At 42.2% G+C, this 23,612-nt stretch overlaps 1 protein-coding gene across 7 annotated transcripts in view; it reads right to left on the bottom strand.

Moving 5' to 3' along the window:
• Positions 1 to 5,184: 5,184 nt before the first annotated feature.
• Positions 5,185 to 23,612, bottom strand: part of FBXW12 (F-box and WD repeat domain containing 12) — a 76,543-nt gene continuing 58,115 nt past the window's right edge. For 4 of the 7 annotated variants that reach the window (XM_078443106.2, XM_081794283.1, XM_078443105.2 and 1 more), the window contains 6 exons: positions 18,061 to 18,270; positions 17,095 to 17,253; positions 15,910 to 16,120; positions 14,782 to 14,960; positions 14,551 to 14,684; positions 5,185 to 5,679 (listed from right to left, as the gene is read on the bottom strand). In XM_078443106.2, the coding sequence (XP_078299232.1) occupies positions 5,580 to 5,679; positions 14,551 to 14,684; positions 14,782 to 14,960; positions 15,910 to 16,120; positions 17,095 to 17,253; positions 18,061 to 18,270 (993 nt within the window). In that variant the 3' untranslated portion in view covers positions 5,185 to 5,579. Of the gene's footprint in view, positions 5,680 to 11,490; positions 11,626 to 14,550; positions 14,685 to 14,781; positions 14,961 to 15,909; positions 16,121 to 17,094; positions 17,254 to 18,060; positions 18,271 to 23,612 lie in introns of those variants that run through there. The other 3 variants (XM_081794291.1, XM_081794276.1, XM_081794298.1) reach the window with 3 other exon arrangements.

Genomic DNA, 23,612 nt, shown 5'->3' with positions numbered 1-23,612 from the left:
GCCGTTTTTTAATTGGATTGTTTTTTGGTGTTAAGCTGTAGAACTTCTTTTATTTTGGATATTACTTGGATATTTTATAAATTTTAAAATTTTGGATATTAACCCCTTATCAGATATATCATTTGCAAGATCTCCCATTCAGTAGGTTGCCTTTTTGTTGATGGTTTTCTTCGCTCTGCAAAAGCGTTTTAGTTTGATGTAGCTTCAGTTGTTTATTTTTGCTTTTATTTCCTTTGCCTGAGGAGACCTATCTAGAAAAATGTCGCTAAAGCTGATGTCAAAAGAGAGACTTGTGTGCGTCAGTAGTTGATTTATATTTGTTGGTGGGTAGCATTCCATTGGATGGCTGGACCTGAATTGACCCTTTCACCAGTTGAAGGACAGGTTGTTTCCAGTTTTTGGTGATTATGAATACAGTTGCTATAAGCATTTACATACAGGTTTTTCTGTGACCATAAGTTTTCAATTCTCTTAGGTAAATACTTAGAATAGTTTGTATTGTTTCCCCACCTGCCCCCTCTAATCTAATAGGTGTATAACGGCATCTCATTGCAATTTTAGATTTCTTTAGTGGCTAGTGATGTGGATCATCTTTAATGAAGGTTGCCTCTTGTATATCCTCTTTAGTGAAGTAGCTGTTCAAGTCTTTTGCCCATTTTTAATTGGGTTTTCTTGTTGAGTTTTAAGAGCTCTTTTTTTTTATTTATTTTGAGAGAGTGAGTGTGGGAGGGGCAGAGAGAGAATCTGTCAGCGCAGAGCCCAAACCCACAAACCATGAGATCATGACCTGAGCTGAAATCAAGAAACGCTCAATCCACTGAGCCACCCAGGAGCCCAAAGAGTTCTTTATATATGGGATATAGGTTTGTAGGGGCTCAAAGAATTTGGGGGCTGATCAAGGAAAAAGGTATAACCACAAGAGGCAATGACACACAAACTTTACTGAGTGGTGCTTGGAGGGGAAGGTCCTCATATCACAAGACCGTCTAGAAGCTTGTGGTGTAGAAGCCACCATCTGGAGGGGAGGATGGCCTCCTGGAGAGGAGATAGAGGTGGGACAAGGGGACTTAGATGTCTAGGTGAGGTAGCCCAGCAGCACAGCTTGTGCACATGCGTGTTGAGGGGGAGGGGTGGGGCTCTGGGTCAAATAGTCCCGAATGACCGTGGCAGCCTGGGGCTTATAATCAGAAGGTTCTGGCTTATCAGTGGGGAATAGCAGTCAGGGGAGGTTTTAATGGGGGTATAAAAAGCAGACAGGCTCTAAATGGCTAAAAATCTGCTTGTTTGGGCTATTTAAAAAATAATGTGTTAAAATTTGAATCTGGCATTGGCAGGCTTTTGAGGTAACTGGTCTCTTGCTTGTTTTTTGGAGCCAGTGATAAAGCACCTTAGGAATCTTAGGATCCAGAATCATAGAAGGTCACACACTAGGATTTTAAAACCTTTTTTCCCCCTAGCCAGTCTGACCATTGAGTAGTAGAGAGCCAGGAGAATTGACCCAAAAAGGAAAAAATTTTATCTTTTTTGTTAGATCAATATTATGGTGCCTTTGGTGTGTGTCCTGTACTCAGTAAAACTTGGTGTGTTTACCTATAGGCAGCAGGATGTGCTAACCAGCACTAGACCTGCTCTCCTTTAGCAACCAGTGAGCCCTGTGGGGCTGGAGGACACTGAATGTTTGGTTGTACTGGTGAAGGTAGGTACTTCTCAGGTAAGGAAGTGACACAGCCACAGAGTAGAAGTTAAAGTTGAAGGTCATCTGCAGGGCAACTGTTTGTGTCCTGGGACTTGCCCATATGGTGGTACCCCATTCAGGGCAATTAATTCTGTTAAATTACAAAAATTCAACCAAGTAAGTTTTATTTTCTGTTTTTAAAAGTTTTAATGTTTATTTTTGAAAGATAGAGGGTGAGCAGGGGAGGGGCAGAGAGAAAGGGAGACACAGAATCCGAAGCAGGCTCCAGGCTCCGAGCTGTCAGTACAGGGCCCGATGTGGGGCTCAAACTCATGGGCCTTGAGATCATGACCTGAAGTCAGATGCTTTAACCAACTGAGCCACCGAGGTGCCCCTCAACCGAGTAAATGTTAAAGATTGAATTGGCTTTATTAATTCATTTGTGAATTGGACAGCATCCCCATCTAGCAAGTAAAGGGAAACTCCAAAGGGCTACAGAAAAGGAAATGTTTTTAAAGCTAGGGAATGGGGGAAAAAGGGAAATTATTATCAACAAACCCATTGTTTTAGGCAAGGTTGTGCTCCTAAAGGGAATGGAAAGGGTCTAGCAGTAAATTTCCTAGTGCTGACCAGGATATTCCCATGTTGACCAGGTAAAGGTTACATTTCTGGGGGGCTGAAACTGCAGTTAGGTTAGGGTCCCAAATCACTAAACCAAGACATAATACCTAACTTATGGGACACCATTTGGGGCCTGTGGTTCTCTTATTCACGGTTCTAGCTCTTGGGGGTCAGGAGCAGGCCCAGCTTAGTGGAGCGGAGTGAAGAACAAGGTTTTAGAGAGGACGTGCCTCTCTCTCCGGTAAAGTTTTTAGTAAGTAGAATGTATTAGTCAAATCAATAAACCATTCATTCATGTTTTTTGAATGTATCCGTTAAAGCAATGATATCTAATAGAGGAGTTGTGATGAAAGGAATAGCCCTGTTTAATTCTCTGTGGTCTATAGTTAGCCCACACTCATAATGGTGGCTTTTAGCACTGAGGGTCCCAGGGAAATGAAAGAAGGGAGGGGGGAGTCAGTACCCCTTCTGTAACTAAGTCAGCTGTAGTGGGCCTTCACTCTGCAGGGTCCAGCCTTACTGGTAGTCCCCAGCAGCTGGGGCCCACCCACAGAGCTTCCTGGGGCTGAGACAAATAAAACCTGGCCGATTAGGGAGCACAGGTCAAAAGTGAACTGCCAGAGCCTTGTAGGGATGTTTACAAAAAGAAGGGGCTAAAATATCACTAAGGTTTATTATTTCTGTGGTTTCTTGAATTCTTTTTACCCCAAATCCAAATTAGAGTAGTCCCTTTATTAAACCTTCATCTGTATATGACCTCTCTCTAGTTCTGGAACCTTCACTTACGTCAACTCCACCTCCAAGGAGAAGGAGGAGCTGAGAGAGGCAGCCATCCCCATCATCCTTCTCCAATGGGTAGACTTCCCTTCAGTTTACCTACAAGGGAAGGACAGTTACTTTTCCGAGGGTCCCGGACCTTGCAGCTGTGTGATCTGACCTCCACTTTGGCAGGGATCCTGTATTCCATCGTGGAGTCCTTAAAAAGTCTATGAATAAGGCATGTGGCATTTGTTGGCTTTTCTGGATTTATCCTCCCCCCCCCCCCTTTTTTCTTTCCCCAACTTAGAAGGTTTCTCTTCAATTCCAGCCACCTTAACCATGGATTTTAAGGTTTTTTGCATTTGCAGTTTTGAACAATGTTTGGTTCTGTGTGTAGAAAGTTTTCTCTGCATATCTTGACCACTTTTTTCTGGAAAATGAAAGCCCAAAAGCAGTTCAATTGTGTGTCTTTAGCTTAGGTTATTTAGAAATCACAGACGCCGTGGGATCCTATTTGCTCCTCTTTCCTTGGACAAGTTACATTCTTTGTGCTCATGCACATATAAGTCCACCTATTTCACACACTTTTCCTCTGTCACATCTTACCTTTGTAACAGAGATTCTAATCAAGAAAAATGACCTCACTGCCTTTCCTTACTGTGGCTACTTTTGTTTTTTCAGTTGAGGTAAAATTGGTATATAACATTAGTTTCAGGTGTATGCTATGGCTACTTCTAAATCGATTTCCTAAAAGTTAGTGAAAAGGATCTTTTAAGAATATACATCTATAGGGCCACCTGGGTGGCTCAGCCTGTGAAGCATCTGACTCTTGATTATCGGTTCAGGTCATGATCTCATGGTTCATGAGTTTGAGTTCCACATCAGGCTCTGCACTGACAGGGCAGAGCCTGCTTGGGATTCTCTCTCTGCCCTTCCTCCATGCTCGCTGGCTTGCTCTCCCTCCCTCCCTGAAAATAAAATTAAAAAGAATACAGGTCTATAAAATATAGGTCTTTTTTCTCTTTTGTTAAAAAAAAAAAAAAAAAAAAAACTATGTGGATTATATCTTGCAAATGTCTGTGTGACTTAACACTTTGACTTTCTACCCTTCGGTTAGTAGTGTTCCTCGCTGACTTCAGCCACCTAGACTTCCTTTGATTCTGACTTAAGTCAAACATGCAACTATCCCAGAACTGTCAGGTGCTGTTTACAGTGTATCTCCTTGCTAACTTCTCCACCCAACCTTGTTGTCTCCAGAGACCCCTCACTGGGCTTCCTTTCCTTTTTCCTCCAGGTCACAGCTTAATGTTTACTTTGACCCGGGGGCCTGGATGGCTCAGTTAAGCATCCTACTTTGGCTCAGGTCATCACCTCACAGAACGTGAGTTCAAGCCCCACATCCGGCTCTCTGCTGTCAGCACAGAGCCTGCTTTGCATACTCTGTCCCACTCTCTCTGCCTCTCCCCTGCTCGCACTCTCTCTAAAAAATAAAATAAACATTCAAAAAAAGTTTATTTTGACCAGGAGGGGACAGTGGGCACATTAACAAACCCATACTGCTCACTGGAGAAATCTCCCATTGAGATTACATTCCCATTACAGTACGATCTACTCCCTCAGGCCATCTTTCTTCCAGTCCTCTCCACCTCTCAAAGCCAGGACGGTAGACCTGGGGCTCTTAGGTTTGATTTGTTAGTACTCTCATCCCTGAACTCTGAATCCTGAGCCAGTGATACAAACTTAGGGGACAGTTTTTTTGTTTTTGTTTTTTTTGCCTCCATTACAATGGCTGTGGTGATACGGAAATTGAAACTTTCATGTGATGTAGCTTTAGCTATATTTTCTACTTCCTAGTCCTTTTAAGCATTTTTTTTTATTACCATTTATATTCTGAGTCTCTTCTAGCTACCTTTAAGTATTAATGTCTATGTTTTTCTAATATTTATTTTTTGCTTGCATCTTACAGAATTTTTTTTGCTTGCTTATATGCAAGGAACAGTGAATACAGGTGGCCTTCACTTTTTCACTTATCTTATTTTTAAAGATTTTTTAAAGTAATCTCTACATCCAACATGGGGCTTGAACTTACAACCCCAAGATAATGAGTTGCACTCTCTGCTGACTGAGCCAGGTAGGCGCCCCTTAATTTTTTTTTTTTTTTTAAATTTTAAGTAGGCTGCATGCCCAACATTGGGGCTTGAACTCACAGCCCTGAGATCAAGAGGGTTGTGCCTTCACTTTTAAGCTAGCCTCAATCCAAAGTCATACTTTCCCCTCTCATATGCTCCCCTTGAATTGATTTGTGTGACCATTTTACTACCTTAGTATTCGATACTGTCCCTGATGGCAAGGACAAAGGATATGTTGCTCTACATTCTGTTACAGTGCCTGATTTACCAAAGACAGTTAAATCATTGCTTCTTTCCCAATAGCACTCAAATAATCATTCTGAGTTTGCAAACAGAATTCTCTTTACTACATTGAGGGAGATGATGCAAGGTTAATTATTCCATTAGTTTCCATATTATGTATGCAAAGAATACATCACCAGAATGCTGGACTCACGATTTTTTGACACCACACATACTATGCTCACGTTATCACATATTGCTTTGGAGACGTAGCTGCCAACAGAAAAAAACACAACGTAATTAATGGACAAAAGGGAAAGTAGTTATTTCTATTGTTGATGATACTAAATTTGAACCTGACAAAGATACCTTTTTCCCAAATCAATTGATCCTAAGTCACTCTTATATTTGGTTTCAAATGACTGCACAGATCTGGCAAAGTTATGATGATTACTATTTGCAGGAGTAGCAATCTCAACCTGCCCTGAGATAGCACTGCCAGAATTATCAAGATCTAGCAAATCAGAGATATTATTTAATAATGATAGAGAATATTTTTATTTTAAAAGAGAATTCTGTTCCTTTTGACTATACCTGCTCTATTCCAGGCGAGTATCTAAAAGAGGCCATGCCTCCCTCCCCATGGGGTGATGGGGAGATTGTGGGGCATGGCCCTGTCAACTCTTCTCATCCTGTATTAAGGAGGTGATACTCCTACACCCCTCTTCTCCAGGAGTCCAGAAACTGGGGGTGGAGTTCTTTTAACCATCCCTGAGTTGCACTAACCCAAGCAAAGGTGGCACCTTTACTCCTCCCCTGGGGAGGGGAGACTGTGAGGTGGACACTGTTGACCATCTCCTCCCTCCCCTGTGCTAAGGTGAGTAGAGGTGGACTCTTTCCTCTTCCCTTCAAACACTGCGGAGATAAGTAATAGCGAAAAAACTCAAATTTGGTAAACCTACAGACCGAAAAAGCTGATCAAACCCAAACAGGTTAAATTCAAAGAAGTCTATATCAAACATATCAAATTTCTGAAAACTAAAGACAATAACTTGAATCAGCCTGAGAAAAATGACACTTTATCTATAGAAGAGCACCACTTTGACAGTGGATTTCTCATTGGATACCATAGAAGCCAGAAGGAAATAGCACAACAGTTTCCAAATGCTGAAATAAGAAAAGTAAATATACCGATTAAAAGATCTTGGCACAGTGTGAATAAAAATCATGACAATTAGATGCTGTCCACAAGAAACTAACTTCAATTATAATGATACAAGCAGACTGTTTTCCATTCCTCTACTTCCAATGTAACATACAAACATTAATCAAAAGACAGCAGGACTAGCTAAATGAATAACAGGTAAAGTAGATCTCAGAGCAAAGAAAACTGCCAAGAACAAGGAGGGACATTACACAAAAATAAAAGGCCAACTAACCAAGAAGACCCAATACTACTAAATGTGTATGTACTAAATAACAGAGCTGCAAAATACATGAAGTAAAAACTGATGGATTAAAATTTTTTTAATGTTTATTTTTGAGAAAGAGCAGGGGACAGCAGAGAGAGGGAGACACAGAATCTGAAGCAGGCTCCAGGCTCTGTGCTGACAGCTCAGGGCTCCAACTCACAAACCATGAGATCATGACCTGAGCCGAAGTTGAACACTCAACCGGCTGAGCCACCCAGGCGCCCCCAAACTGATAGAATTTAAAGGAAAAAGAGACAAATCCAGATTCATAGTCAGGAAATTCAATGGTCTTCTCTCATAACTGATAGAACCCTAAGATCAAAAATCAGAAAGGATACAGAGGAACTGAAAAAGATAAATCAACCACAATGCTGCAGTTGCCAAATATAGAACACTCTACCCAACAAGAGCAGGATATGCATTCTTTTCAAGCACACACGGAAACTTCAAGATTGTTTTATGACCCAGGGTAGAGTCTAAGTTAAACAGACGTAAAAGAATTGAGAATATACAAAGTGTGCTCTCTATAACTGATTCACACTAGAAATCAATACAAAGATAGCAATAAAATACCAAAATACTTGAAAAATAAACACACTTTTAAATAATCCATGGGTCTCTACTCCTGAAACTAATACTATATGTTAAATAAGTGGAATTTAAATAAAACTTGAAAATAAGTAGTCCATGGGTCAAAGGGGAAAAGGGAAATTAAAAAGCATATGGAACAGAGGCACCTGGATGGCTCAGTTAAGTGTCCCACTCTTGGCTTCGTCTCAGGTCATGATCCCATAGTTTGGGAGATCAAGCCCTGCATCAGGCTTTGTGCTGACAGCATGGAGCCTACTTGGGGTTCTGTCTTTCCCTCTCTCTCTGCCCCTCCCCTGCCAGCTCAAGCTCACTGTGTCCCCCCACTCTCAAAATAAGCAAAAAAAAGTATTTAAAAAAAAGTATATGGAACTGAGTGAAAATGAAAATACAATCAATTGAAATCTGTAGGTTGAAGCCAAAGCAGTGCTTAGTGAGAAATTTAGAACATCAAATGCTTATATTTAAAAAGAGAGGTCTCAAAGCAATAATCTAAATTCCTACCTCAAAAATTGGAGAGCAAACCAAAGCAAGAAGGGAATAAAAAAGCAGAGATGAAACTGAGAACAGGGGAAAAAAAAAAGACAAAAGCTGTTTCTTTGAAAAGGTAATAGAAATTGATAAACCTCTATTAAGACTAAGAAGAAAAAAAAAAAGACAAATCCCCAATATCAGGAGTAAAAGGGTTGATATCACCATGATTCTGCAGATATGTAAAAGACTGAAAGGAACAAATCCACGCACATAAATTTGACAAGTTAGATGAAATGACTAATTCCTGGAAAACTACAAACTACCAAAGCTCATGCAGCAGAAAAGAGACAATCTGAATGGTGCTATAACCATTAAAGAATTCATAGTTATAACCTTCCAAAAAAGTAATCTCCAGGCCCAGATGGTTCCACTGGAGACCATTAAATTTTATTTGTTGTTTATTTTTATTTTTTTGAAATAGGCTTCATGCCCAGAGCCCACTGCGGGGCTTGAACTCACAACCCTGAGATCAAGAGTTGGGTGCTTAACTGACGGAGCCACCCAAATGTCCCCTGTTAAACTTTTAAAGAAGAAATAACACCAATTCTACAAAATCTTTTCCAGAAGATAGAAGGTCAGGAAACACTTGCCACTAATTTTATGGAACCACCACTATTTTAATGCCAAAATGAGACAAAGACAATACATAAGACTACCAATCAATATCCCTCGTGAATACAGAAGCAAAAATCATTAACAAAATAAATTAAATCTAGAAATATATAAAAATATATACAATATGACCAAGTGGGGTTTATTCCAAGAATGCAAGGCTTGTTCAATATTCAGAGAGTCAATCGATGTAATTTGACTTATTAACAACCTAAAAAGGAAAAATCAATGGCACCCGGCTGGCTCAGTCAGTGGAGCATGCTACTATTGATCTTGGGGTCATGAGTTTGAGCTTCACGTTGGGCACGGAGGTTACTTAAAATTTTGGGGCACCTGTGTGGCTCAGTCAAGCATCTGACTTCACTCAGGTCATGATCTCATGGTTCAGGAGTTTGAGCCCCATACCCAGCTCTCTGCTGTCAGCACAGACTTGCTTTGGATCCTCTGTCCCCCTCTCTCTCTGCCCTTCCCCCACTCATGCTCCCGCTCTCTCTCTAAACATTAAAATTTTTAAAAATAAAATCTTAAAAAAATAAAAAATAAAAAGGAGAAATAATGTTCTTATAGTAACTGATACAAGAAAAGCATTTGGCAAAATTTAACATCTATTGATAAAAACCCTCAGCAAATCAGGACTAGAAGGGAACTTCCTGAACATAATAAAAGGCAATTACAAAAACATACAATGAATATCATAATGGTGAAAGACTCAACACTTTCTATAAAAGTCAAGGATACCTGCTCTCCACTCCAATGTTGTTACTGAAGGTTTTTATGTTTTTAAGCTCTACGCCCAATGTGGGGCTTGAACTCATGACCCTGAGATCAAGAGTTGCATGCTCTACAACTGAGGCAGTCAGGTGCTCCTTGTTATTGAAGGTTTTATCCAATGCAAAAGTCAAGAACAAGGAATAAAAGATGTACAGATGGAAAGTGGGGGGGGGGGGGGGAAGCAGCTGTTGACAGATGACATGACTGTATACATAGAAAAATCACAAAATATCTATAAATCTATTAATAAAAGCTATTTGAATAACAATTTAGCAAGGTTGCAGGATACCAAGTTAGTATTTCAAAAGTCAATCATGGGGCCCCTGGGTGGCTTGATTGGTTGAGTGTCTGACTTTGGCTCAGGCCATGATCTTGCAGTTCATGAGTTCAAGCCCCACATCAGGCTCGCTGCTGTCAGCCTGTCAGCACAAAGCCCACTTCAGATCCTCTGTCCCTCTCCGCCCCTCCCCCTGCTTGTGCTCTCTCTCAAAAAATAAAACATCAAAAAAAGTCAATCATATTTCTACATCCTATTAATAAAAAATAGAAAATTGAAGACATTACTGTTTGTTTATGGTAGCACCCAAACCACTAAATAGGTAGAATCTTACAAAATATTTGCAAAATCTGTATCTTGAAAACTACAAAAACACTGATAAAATAAGGAAGACTTAATAAGAGACGTAAGGTTCATGGATTAGAAAACTCAATTGTAAAGGTCCCCAAACTTATCTATAGATCCAATAGAATTCCAGTATAAATTCCAGCAGAATTGTGTGTGTGTATTCTATTTCTTTTAAAGTTTATGTATGTATGTTTGTATGTAATCTCTACACCCATTGTGGGGCTTGAACTCACAACCAGGAGATCAAGAGTCACATGCTCTTCTGACTGAGCTAGCCAGGAGCCCTTAATTTTTTTTTTTTTTTTAATTTCCTTAAGTAATCTCTAAGACCCACATGGGACTCAAAGTCACCACCCCAATATTGAGAGTCACATGCTCCACCAACTGAGCCAGCAGGGTGCTCCCCCCCAGCAGAATTTTTATAAACGTTTACAAACTTATTCTAAAATATATGTGAAAAGCAAAGGAACCAGAATAGTCACAGAAATTTTGCAAAAGAACAAACTGGAGGACTCCCAACAGATTTTTAAATTTCTATAAAGTTACACTTTCAAAGTAGTGTGCTATTAGAGAAAGGATAGACACAAAGATCCTTGGAACAAAAGAGTCTTGAAATCTATATATATAATATATAAATATAACTATATATATATATATATATATCTGTATATATAGTTATATAGTTTATATATATTGTGTATATATAAGTGTATATATACATGTATGTATATATATGTGTATATATATGTATGTATATATACTTATAGTCAATTTTTGACAAATATGTAAAGGAATGAAGAATGTTTTTTTCACCCACAAATGGAGCTGAATAATTAAATACCTGTATGCAAAAGAAAGGAAGGAAGAAAAAGAAAGAAAGAAAGAAAGAAAGAAAGAAAAAGAAAGAAAAGAGACCAACCTTGATCTATATCTTGCCCTATATAAAATTTAATTCAAAATAGATAACAGACTGGGGCACCTAGGTAGCTCAGTCAGTTAAGCATCTGACTCTTGATTTCGGCTCAGGTCACGCTCTCACAGTCATGAGATCAAGCCTTGCATCGGCTCTGCACTAGGCATGGAGCCTGCTTAAGATTCTCCCCTCTCCCTCTGCCCCTCCCCAGCTTGTGTGCTCTCTCTCTCAAAAAAGCAAACCCAAAACGGGTAACAGATCTAAACGTGAAACCTAAAACTATACAATTTTGACAAAAACATAGGGGAAAATCTTTGTGACCTTGGGTCGGGCAAAGATTTCTTAGATACAACATCTCGAACCTCATCTTTTTAGAAGACAAATTGGACTTTATCAAAACTAAGAATACTTGCTCTTTGAAAGACAGTGTTAGAGTAGAAAGACTAACCACAAAGTGGAAGAAGATATTTGCAAAGCCTTATCTGATAAAAAAAAAAAAATAAAAAAAAACTTACATTCCAGGGGCACCTGGGTGGCTCAGTTGGTTAAGCATCTGACTTCAGCTCAGGTCATGATCTCACCATTCGTGAGTTTGAGCCCGCATTGGGCTCTGTGCTGACCGCTTGGAGCCTGGAGGCTGCTTCAGATTTTGTGTCTCCCTCTCTCTCTGCCCACCCCCACTCATGCTCTGTCTCTCTCTGGGTCTCAAAAATAAATAAACGTTGAAAATAAACATTAAAAAAAACCTTACATTACAAATATATAAACTATCAAAACTCAGTAACAACCCAACTAAAACAACCCAACTAAAAAATGTACAAAAGGTTTGAACAAATGCTTCACCAAAGAAGCTATCTGGATGGCAAATAAGCCAATGAAAAGCTGCTCATCATCATTAGGGAAATAGACAACAAAACTGTAATGAAAGATCACTACATGCCCATTAGAATGTAAGAAAAAATAAAACAAAAATGGAACAATACCAAGTGGGAATGCAAAAATGTATAGCCCCTAGGAAAGCGTTTGCAATTTCTTATAAAGTGAAGCATTCCATATGACCTGACACTTCCACTCTTCGGATAAACATGTTTTCATATTTATCTAAGCTAGAAACAACATCAGTGACCCTCAACTAGTGAGGTGATAAACTGTGGTCCATCTACACAATGGGACAATAGTAAAAGGAACTCAGCAGTACAGGGGAGTGAATTACTGATACAGTCAGCAAGGGTGAATCTCAAAACCACAATGCTCACTGAAAGAAGTGAGACACAGGGCTCCTGGGTGGCTCAGTTGGTTAAACGTCTGACTCTTGATTTTGGCTCAGGTCATGATCTCACGATTCGGCAGATTGAGCCCCGCATCGGGCTCTGTGCTTATGGCAAGGAGGCTGCTTGGCGTTCTCTCTCTTCCTCTGTCTCTGACACTCCCCCATTCTGTCACACATTCATGTGAGCTCTGTCTCTCAAAATAAATAAACTTAAAAAAAAAAAAAAAAGCTAGACACAAAGGAATATATACCATATAATCCCATTTACATAAAATTTTAGAAAATTGAAAGTAATTAATAGGGACAGAAAACAGATCAGTGGCCGCCTGGTGCTGGGGATGGAAGGAGGGACACACTGCAATGGAGCATGGGAAAACCTTGGGGATGATGGACATACTCTGGTTTGTGCTTCTGATTAAAAGATTATCGTCAAAACTAAAACTGTGTTGGACAACTGGGTTCTATTTCTTTGTATTGTTAAAAAAAAATCAGACGGATAAAAGACATAATGCTGCACAGTATGGGACATCATCAGATATGAAGGGGATCTATTTAAAATTACTGAAAGGAGAAAAAATAGAAAATATAGATAATCATTGATTAAAATAAATCTAAGCCACAAAATATTATTGAAAGGAGAAAAGCATTTATGACTTAGTAGGCTAAGGTTTATTAGATATGATAAAGAGCAAAAAATAAAACCTGCTAAGCATGGGGCGCCTGGGTGGCTCAGTCGCTTAAGCATCTGACTTCGGCTCAGGTCATGATCTTACGGTTCATGGGTTCGAGTCCCACATCAGGCTCTGTGCTGGCGGCTCAGAGCCTAGAGCCTGTTTCAGAATCTGTCTCTCTCTGCCCCTCCCTAGCTTGTTTTCGCTCTCAAAAATAAATGTTAAAAAATTTTTTTTAATCTGCTAAGCATAATTACATATTATATATGCTTAAATTTTTTTGTGCCTCAAAAACATTGGATATATCTGAACATAGAGATTTAAATTACAGCTGCACAATACTCCATTATGTGGACATGCCATAGTAATTTAAACAACATCTTATGTTTAGGCAGTGAGATGGTTTCCAGCATTAGGCAATCACAACTCATGTTGTAATAAACAACCAATGTATTTATTCATTCATTTTTATTAAATAAATAAAACTTTATTTTGAGAGGGACAGAGATAGCACGAGTGGGGAAGGTGCAGAGAGAGAGAGAGAGAGAGAGAGAGAGAGAGAGAGTGAGAGAGAATCCCAAGCAGGCTCTGCACTGTCAGCACAGAGTCCGACTCAGGGCTTGAACCCAGAAAGCCCCGAGATTGTGACCTGAGCCAAAAGCAAGAGGCGAACACTCAGGTGACTGAGCCACTCAGATGCCCCAACCAATGTATTTTTAATCATTGGAGGTGTACTGTCAAAGTAAATTCCTATTAGTGGCCCTGGCAGTTGAAAGGATATGTATTATATTTTGTTAGATATTGCCAAAAATAAACATTAGAAGGACAAGCAACAATGTTTATAAAAGACAAGAGCCTTATGTACAGCACGTAAAATCTCAAAAAAATAATTTAGATGAAGGCTAGCAACTTAAAAGAAAACTAAATGGGGGCACCTGGGTGGCTCAGTTGGTTAAGTGTCCGACTTTGGCTCAGGTCATGAGTTCACGGTTCGTGGGTTTGAGCCCTATGCTGACAGCTCAGAGCCTGGAGCCTGCTTCAGATTCTGTGTCTCCCTCTCTCTCTCTGCTCTTCCCCTAGTTCATGCTTGCTTGCTTGCTTGCTCTCTCAAATATAAATAAACATTAAAAAAAAATTAAAGGGGCACGTAGGTGGCTCAGTCAGTTAAGCGTCTGACTTGATTCAGGTCATGATTTCACGGTTCCTGGGTTCGGGCCCTGCATCAGGCTCTGTGCTGACAGCTTGGAGCCTGGAGCCTGCTTGGGATTCTGTGTCTCCCTCTCTCTGCCCCACCCCCACTCACACTCTGTCTCTCTGTCTCTCCCAAAGATGAATAAACATTAAAAAAAAATTTTTTTAATCAGCTTGCTAAGGAAGTGACCCAAATGACTGACGAACTCAAAAAATGTATAAACCTTGCAAGTAAAGACAGGACACTGAAGATATAAATCTTCCATATCCTGCTGTGTGCAAATAAATGGGAGCCATTTTGGAAAGCCTTTTGGAATCTACTCCAAGAGCTGTGAACATACTCCAAGAACTAGCAATTCTCTTTTTGGACATAAGTTTATTCATATATGTCCTTGAACTTAAAAAACAAAACTAAACCCTCACCTACTATCCCTTTATTTTTTTATGTAGAAATTTAAAATCTTGAAGGGAAGTTTAAGTCACAAAGCAGGGCTTACCAGCTGGGCGTCAGGTCACTCCCTATGTGTTCCAGGTGACAGCAGCTCTTGAGGTATGGATAACGGCCTTCCTCTTCCCACATGTACACATGCAGGGAGTCATCCATAGATGTGGTGAGGACATGCAGAGAATCCTTCAAAGGAGACGCGGGATGAGTGGCCCAGAGTCACAGGCAGAGCAGTGAGCGGGGCGGGGGGGGGGGGGGGGGGGGGAAGAAGGGGCATACGGACCGCCCACAAATTGCCGATGGTCCTCTGGTGGTCCTCAAATCGTTGCAGCTGGTGCCCACTGATGGTGAAGAGGAACAAGTATGGCCCACTCTCAAAGACGATCATATTTCCATCACTGGCTCCCATCCAAATCGGACTCTCCATATGAACTGGCAACAGGAAAGTCGCGACCTGATGGGCTGTTTTCATGCGGAACAAACACACGCAAACTTGGGGTCATTTAGTCAGAATGATATCTTTACACGGAATGAAAAAGCATACTCGTTACTTTCATGGGACCTCAGCCTGGTGAGGAAAATGAAGGACAGGCCAGTGGCAGATACAGGTCACTGACCATGGTAACAGATGCTAGGACATGGGAACGGAGCGTGGTGGACAGTGACAGCTCAGGCATTGAGGGGGGGTTGGAATCCAGGCCTGAAAGCAGCATGGGAATCTAACCACATCTGCCCAGGGTGTGTCTGGGCAGCTCAATCGGTTGAGCATCAACTCTTGATTTTGGCTCAGGTTATGATCTCACAGTTATGAGATCAACTCCTAGGTCAGGCTCCATGCAGGGCCAGACGTGGAGCCTACTTAAGATTTTCTCTCTCCCTCCCTCCCTCTTTCTCTCAGGGCCCTGGGTGGCTCAGCCGGTTAAGCATCTGACTTCACCTCAGGTCATGATCTTGCTGTTTGTGAGTTCGAGTCCCATATTGGGCTCTGTGCTGATAGCTCAGAGCCTAGAGCCTGTTTCAGATTGTGTGTGTGTGTGTGTGTGTGTGTGTGCACGCGCGCGTGTGTGTGTGTGTGTGTGTGTGTGTCTCTGCCCCTCCCTGGCTCATGTTCTCTCTCTCAAAAATAGGTAAATATTTAAAAAAATTTTTTAATGACAAATAAAAAATATAAAGAATCTCTCCACTCATGCACACACTCTAAATAAACAAACAAATAAAATCATATCTGCCCAAGAGCAGGGTGGAGTGTAGAGGTCAGAGCGTGGGCATCAGAGACACTAACCTGAAAGGGTTAGCCTGCAGCTGAAGAAATCCCCTGCCTGCTTCAGACCGTTTACATACATTTATGGCTTCAAAAGAATGCATGAGTGAAGGGGAGGAGAAGCCGTGTTTCCGGTGTGGCACCGCCTACCTTGGATGACTGTTCTGCCCCCAGTCCTCTCGGTCATTAGGTCAAAGGTGGTAAATCCCGTCTTTTTGGAAGAGCCTCTTCGGTACATCAGTGTTATCCTGCTTGTCCTCCTTGGGGCCCAGCAGGCTCTGCAGCATGACGAAAACGGGATAGAGAGTGACAGAGGGCTTTTGCCTTCCGATGGTTTCAGTAAGCACTCTGTGAAAAAGACCTATGGAGAGATTGTTGCACAAATAGGTGAAGGGGGAAATAGCAGCATCTCAGTGCAGGAGGGACTCCAGAAAAGCCTCCTTAAAAATCCTTACTTTGTGGGACACCTGGCTGGCTCAGTCAGTGGCACATTTGACTCTTGATCTCAGGGTCATACATGCAAGCCCCACGTTGGGCATGGAGCCTACTTAAAAAAAAAAAAAAAAAATCCTCGTTTTGTGGCCAAACTTTAATCTGAATCTTAGGAAGCACAGAGTAGTCACTGCTTGTCACTTGACATCCAAGAACCTGTCTTCCTATCCTGCCTGTCGTGGTCACAGAGAGCAAAGCCCCTGCAGCCACACTTCAGGCATGCCACAGAGGTACAAAATCGTCTGGCCACACTGGAGTCCGGATCAAGTTGCCACTGGCTCGACAGATCTCCCCTCCTTGGAGAAGGGGTCAAGGGCTGTTTTGCTTTGGCTGCATCCTCTCAGCTCCTTGCTCTTTGGTGCCCGGTCCACCTGTGCCATGGTAAAAATGGCTTGGCTCAAAGGCCACAGACTTTCTCAGAGTGCCATTCAGAGGTGGATCCATTTTTATTTACTTCTGGACTGCTTGGTACTTTCTAGCCAAGGTGGATAAGAGTAAGGAAAGCTAAAGTGAACAAGGTTACCAGAGATCCTCCTCTCTTGAGCTGTCCCTCACTTGCCTCTAGCTCTTTGGCCGATTCAGGCTTCTTGATGCAAATTTTCATGGCTTCTCAATGCAAAGCTTCATGAATTAACGTTTGTTTTTGCACCTAGACATCATCACTTCCAAGAACACTGCCTCCTGACTATCGAAATGGATTCTAAATGTGATATGGCCTTTGAGAGGGGGGAGCCCTATGTCTGGTCCTTGCTGAGCGCTGCAGGTTCTCCCACACTTCCTAAACTCCACCTTCCCAATGCTTGACCCTGTCCTCCCGAGGTTAACCCGCAGAGCAACGCTCACCCTGGGCAAGATGTTCTGATGTGTCCCAGATGCAAAGACCCATTTCTTGTCAGGAGAGCAGTGCAGAAGGTCAACAGTGTATTTAAATGCGTGGACTTTAGAAACACCCCTGAGCTCAGGCACTGTCAGTGTGTAGATGTCACCTTCAGAATTGCCGACCTGAAACCAAAGCACCACCACCACATCAACAGAAGGAGATGGGAGATTATAAAGCACACAGAAGGCATCACTGTCAGCTGCAAAATATTCTACTGTTTTGGGTGCCAGGGTGGCTCAGTTGGTTAAGTGACCAACTCTTGGTTTCAGCTCAAGTCATGATCTTACGGTTTCATGAGCTCGAGCCCCGCATTGGACTCTGTGCTGACAGCACAGAGCCTGCTTGGGATTCTCTCTCTCCCTCTCTGCCTGCCCCTCTCCCATTCATACTGTCTCTGTCTCTTTCGAAATAAACTTTAAAAAAATTTTAAAAATATATATTACTGTTTCTTTAATCATGTAACAGAGATTAAAACCTCTTGACGTTGTGAGAATGATCCCAAGGAATAAAACTTTCTAAGCCCCAAAGCATTCTTCTCGAGGATAATTATTCATTGGTACATCAACATTATTCTTTTTTCTCAATATCTCCCCAAACCCACAGCTCTCCCTCCATAGTCCCTGTCCAAGGTCATGTACTGTACAACCGACACTTGAAAGAAGAGACAGGGATATAAAGTAATTCAGGATTTTTTTTTTTCCTTTTTTTGGAAGAACGACTAGGGAAATGTACTTGTGGGAGATCAAGGGCCAAGACAGTAGCAAGGTTTGTGTGACCAGCATTCGCTGGTGTGTTTTGACCCTCAGGGTACATGGTGGGGATGACTCCAAGAAGATAGACTGTGATGTGACAGTGACGGGGCCACAACAGCGGCCAAGGCAGCAGGCATTTTGTTTGGTGGGTGCCCTCCAGATGCAGGGCTCACTTACCATCAGGAATGGGCCATCCTTTGTGAGACAGACTTCCAAGGAAAAGCAGGCCTGAGACACGGGGAAAGTGGCCAGGGCATCCTGATCCTGACAATTCCACACTTTGACGGTTCCCTCCAAATCCACAGTGAACGCGAGATGCAGCTGAGGGAGGGTCGCCAGATGCGTGATACTAGACTGCTGGACGGGGCTTGACCAGATCATAGTGCCCTAGAGGGAAAGGAACACTGTATGTGCCAGGAACTCCTCACACCCACGGTGCTTTCATTCTGCCAGCGTTTATTTGGAAGTCTCCTCCAAATTAGAGCCGTTTCTTGCTTCTGGGGAAAAACAAACAAGAAAATACCCCCTTGAGAGGGTAGTGAACACAGGAAAGGAACAACACAATATATTCAAACAACAGAAGAGCTCACTACATGATAGGCATAAAGAACGATCTGACTTCTGGGCCCAAATCAGTCCTGCCTCTTTTTTTTTATTAACAAAAAAAATTTTTTGTTTATTTTTGAGAGACACAGAGAGAGAGAGAGAGTGTGTGCATGCACGCAGGGGAGGAACAGAGAGAGGGAGAGAATTCTAAGCAGGCTCTGCACCATCAGCACAGAGCCCGGTGCGGGGCTAGAACTCACAAACCGAGAAATCATGACCGGAGCTGAAATCAAGAGTCAGGTGCCTAACCTACTGAGCCCCCCAGGCACCCCAGTTCTGCCTTTCTAATGGTGTGACATTTGGCAAGTTACTTATCATTGTGGCTTCTTACACGGCTGTTTCCATTTCGTAGCACACGAAACATACTTAGTAGAAATCCAAAGAATATCCAGTTCGCAGTAGGATCCAAAGAATATCAACTCTCATAACTGTTATCCATCATCAATCTTGTATGTTGCAAATAAGAACGGTTTCCTTTCTAGATTTTCTTTAGTTTAAAAATCGTGAAGTATATCAAAGAGATAAGAATACAAAATGTAAAAATTGTTACAAAGTGTTCATATAACTACTTTTTAACATTTATTTTTTTTAATTTTTTTTAACGTTTTATTTATTTTTGAGACAGAGAGAGACACAGCATGAATGGGGGAGGGGCAGAGAGAGAGGGAGACACAGAATCGGAAGCAGGCTCCAGGCTCTGAGCCATCAGCCCAGAGCCTGACGCGGGGCTCGAACTCGCGGCCGCGAGATTGTGACCTGAGCTGAAGTCGGACGCTCAACCGACTGAGCCACCCAGGCGCCCCTAACATTTATTTTTGAAAGAGATAGAGTACGAGTAGGGGAGGGGCAGAGAGAGAGGGAGACACAGAATCTGAAGCAGGCTCCAGGCTCCTAGCACAGAGGCCGACGTGGGGCTTGAACTCACAAACTGTAGGATCATGACCTGAGCCGAAGTCAGAAGCCCAAACGACTAAGCCACGCAGGCGCCCCATATAACTATTTCTACCTGTACTTGTTATATTTACTAACCTCTTTACCCTTTCCAAATGTCACCACCATTTGTACTCTTAACACTAAGAGGCTTCCTGTGTAGTGTTATCTATTGCTTTGTAAATCATCCCCAAATTGGGTGGCTTAAAATCAAAACTAGGATGAGATATCACCTCATACCTATCAGAATGGCTAAAATAAAAAATATAAGAAACAAGTTTCAGCGCGGATGCAGAGAAAAAGAAACGCTCGTGCACTGCTGGTGGGAATGCAAACTGGTGCAGTCACTGTGGAAAACAGTATGGCGGCTACTCAGAAAATTGAAAAAAGAACTATCATATGACCTAGTAATTCTCCTACTGGGTATTTACATAAATAAAACAAAAACACTAATTCAAAAACATGTATCACTCCTAGGTTTATTGCAGCATTATTTACAATAGCCAAGATATAGAAGCAGCTCAAGTGTCCATTGGTAGATGAATGGATAAAGAGTATGTGGTATATTTAGACAATGGAATATTACTTGGCCATAAAAAATCATGAAACCTTGCCATTTGCACCACCATCGATAGATCTAGAGAGTACAGTGCTAGTGAAATAATTCAGAGAAAGACAAATACCATATGATTTTACTCAGTTTAAGAAACACAAGAGAAAAAAAGAGACAAACCAAGAAACAGACTCTTAAGTACAGAGAAGAAACAGTTACCAGAAGGGAGGTAGATGGGGGAATGGGTGAAATAGATGATGGGGATGAAAGAGTACACTTATAAGGGCACCTGGGTGGCTCAGTTAAGCGTCTGACTCTTGGTTTAGGCTCAGGTCATGATCTCATGGTTTGTGGGTTTGAGACCCATGTTGGGCTCTGTGCTGACAGTGAGGAGCTTGTTTGGGATTCACTCTCTGTCCCCCACCTCCACCCCTGCTCTCTCAAAATAAACAAACATTGAAAAAAAAAATAGTACACTTGCCACAATGAGCACTGAGTAATGTACAGAATTGTTCAATCACTGTATTGTATACCTGAAACTAATATAATGCTGCATGTTAACTATACTGGAAGTTTTTTTTGTTTTTTTTTTTTTAAATAAGCAAAATAAGTAAAGGGGCGCCTGGGTGGCTCAGTCAGTTAAGCGTCCGACTTCGGCTCAGGTCATGATCTCTCAGTCTGTGAGTTCGAGCCCCGCGTCGGGCTCTGTGCTGACAGCTCAGAGCCTGGAGCCTGTTTCAGATTCTGTGTCTCCCTCTCTCTGACCCTCCCCCGTTCATGCTCTGTCTCTCTCTGTCTCAAAAATAAATAAACGTTAAAAAAATTTAAAAAAAAATAAGCAAAATAAGTAAAAAATAAACCCTCTCCAGGGGCACCTGGGTGGCTCAGTCAGTTGAGCTTCCGACTTGGGCTCAGGTCAGGATCTCGCGGTCCATGAGTTTGAGCCCCGTGTCGGGCTCTGTGCTGACAGCTCGGAGCCTGGAGCCTGCTTCGGATTCTGTGTCTCCCTCTCTCTCTGCCCCTCCCCTGTTCATGATCTGTCTCTTTCTGTCTCAAAAATAAACATTAAAAAAATTTAAAGAAATAAGTCTTTTTAAAAATAAGCCCTCTCCAAAAAAATTGGGTGGATTAAAACAGAAGTTTTTGTTGTCTCAGTTGCTGTTAGAAATTCAGGTGCAGCTTGGCTAGGTAGTTCTGACTCAGGGTCTCTTAGGAGGTTGAAGCTGGCTGCATAAGGACGAAACTCGAGATGGTTCACTCATACGGCTGGCAAGTCGGTGCTGGCTACTGGCAGTCCTCAGTACTTCACCACATAGACCTCTCTGGAGGGCTTCTTAAGGGTTCTCATAATATTATTGGCTGGTTTTCTAAGAACCGATGACTCAGAGAAGAAGTGTCTTTTGTGACGTAGCTTCAGAAGTCACACACCATTCCCACAATATCCAATTGGTTACAAAGGCCAGCCCTATTCAGTGTGGGAGTGGCCTACCTAAAATCGGGAACATGGGACATCTTAGAGGCTGGCTGACACAGTCCACCTGCAGTCCCTAATAATCACCTCCGGCCTACATGCAAAATACACTCACCATCTCCCCAGTGCCCCCAAATAGTTCACCATTACAGCATCATCTCAAAATCTAGGATCTCATGGTTTAATGAGAGGCTCTTTAGACTCAGTTCATCTTGATGTGAAAACCTTGAACTAAATATACAAGTTATCTTTCTACTCCTCCAGCCCCAACACACAAGAGTAGGGTATTATAGGTAAGGATAACATTATAGACCCTCTCATCCAAAAAAAATAAAGGGGGAGCAAATGGGGGTAGGGTGGTGGGAATCACTGCTACACAGAAAATTTGAGATCCAATAGAGAACATGCTGGTAGTACGTTGACTGGGATTCAAGGCCTGGGAGAGATTCTTCAGGACTCTTGGCTCGGTCTTCTGAGTTCTCCTGCCCTTTCCATATACAGTGGTCCAATTTTTCAGGGAAGTGGTTTTTGGAGCCAGCTTCTTCCCTGTAAAAGTCCAGGATTCCAAGTCCTCTTCTCCTGTTACGATATCTCAACCTCTTTAAGCTCAAGCTGGCAGCCTTTCTGTCAGTAGGAGTCTCTGAAAAACTCTGTGGGTCTCCAAAGAAACTTACTGAGTTTATATCATTAGACAAGAGCCATATTCACAAGTCTTGGAGATAATTCTCTGATACCCTGGGCTGCCAAGGGCAAACTTAGAGGTCCAGTGCTTGTCTCAACAGCTCTGAGGCACTCCACTTGGATCTTTCCGTGGTCTAAAAAAAGAATTGGGCTATGGGCGCCTGGGTGGCTCAGTTGGTTAAGCGTCTGACTCTTGATTTTGGCTCAGGTCATGATCTCACTGTTCTTGAAATCAAGCCCCATATCAGGCTCTGCACTGATGGCGTGGAGCCTGCTTAGAATTCTCTCTGCTCCTCCCTGACTCTCGCTCACGCTCTTGCTCTCAAAATAAATAAACTTAAAAAAGAAAGAATTTTGCAGTCACCCCTTTGACTTCACCTTTATAGTATGGTTTACAGACACTGCCATGGATTGATCTTGCTTGGAGTTGACTTAAGTTTTAACGTCGTTTCCCATCTTGAAAGGCTGTGAATTTTGAGAACCAGCAATCCTTGGCTCCCTTTTATTTGACAGCCCTCACTTTATCCTCTCCCTCTTACTCTTGTGTTTTGCTCCAAGCAGCAAGCAGCAGCCAGCCTTCAGCATTCTGCCTGGAATTCTCCTGAGCAAGATCATTCAATTCAGTGGATATATTTGCTAGTTTCCACGTTACCCTGGGTGACAGTGTTCTCAACCTTCTGCAGCTATGTAGCAAGGACCCTGTTTCCTCTAGTGTCCAATAACACTTTTTACATTTTCCTGTGTGTCTTCACTGGCAGCCTCACGGCAGCCAGTTAGGTTTTTGCTAACAGTCTCTCCAAGGTCCAAAACTCTCCTCAGAGCTTTCTTAGCTTCTTCCCACTGCCTGATTCCAAAGCTTCTTCCACATCTTAAATTTTTGTTATGGCAGCACCCTACTTCCAGGTAGTAAAAACTTATCTGGGGATGCCTGGGTAGCTCAGTCGTCTGAGAGTCTGACTCTTGATTTCAGTTCAGGTCATGATCCCAGGGTTGTGGGATCAAACACAGTGTCAGGCTCGACGCTGAGTGTGGAGCCTGCTTAAGATTCTCTCTCTCGCTCTCTCTCAGCACCTGAGTGGCTCAGTCGGTTAAGCATCCGACTTCGGCTCAGGTCATGATCTCATGGTTTGTGGGCTCGAGCCCCGCATCAAGCTCTGCGCTAACAGCTCAGAACCTGGAGTCTGCTGTGGATTGTGTCTCCCTCTCTCTCTCTGCCCCTCTCCCACTCACACTCAGTCTCTTTCTCTCTCAAAAATAAACATTTTTTTAAAAGTTAAGATTCTCTCTTTCTGCCCCTGCCCTTTCATGTGCACACGCTGTCACTCAAAACAAAAAACAAAAACACACAAAAACCAAACACACACACACACACACACACACACACAAAAACAAAAAATCCACCCTGTTACCGGTTGCTGCTGCCTAACAAATGACCTAGCAGCTCAAAGCAATAAACACTTATCTCCTACAGCTTCTGTTGGTCGACAA

The sequence above is a fragment of the Panthera onca genome, chromosome A2 (assembly GCF_046562875.1).
Source record: "Panthera onca isolate mPanOnc1 chromosome A2, mPanOnc1 haplotype 2, whole genome shotgun sequence".
In the NCBI taxonomy this organism is placed as follows: Eukaryota; Metazoa; Chordata; class Mammalia; order Carnivora; family Felidae; genus Panthera; species Panthera onca.
Note: the sequence above shows the minus strand (reverse complement) of the source record. Positions and strands in the feature narration are given on the sequence as shown.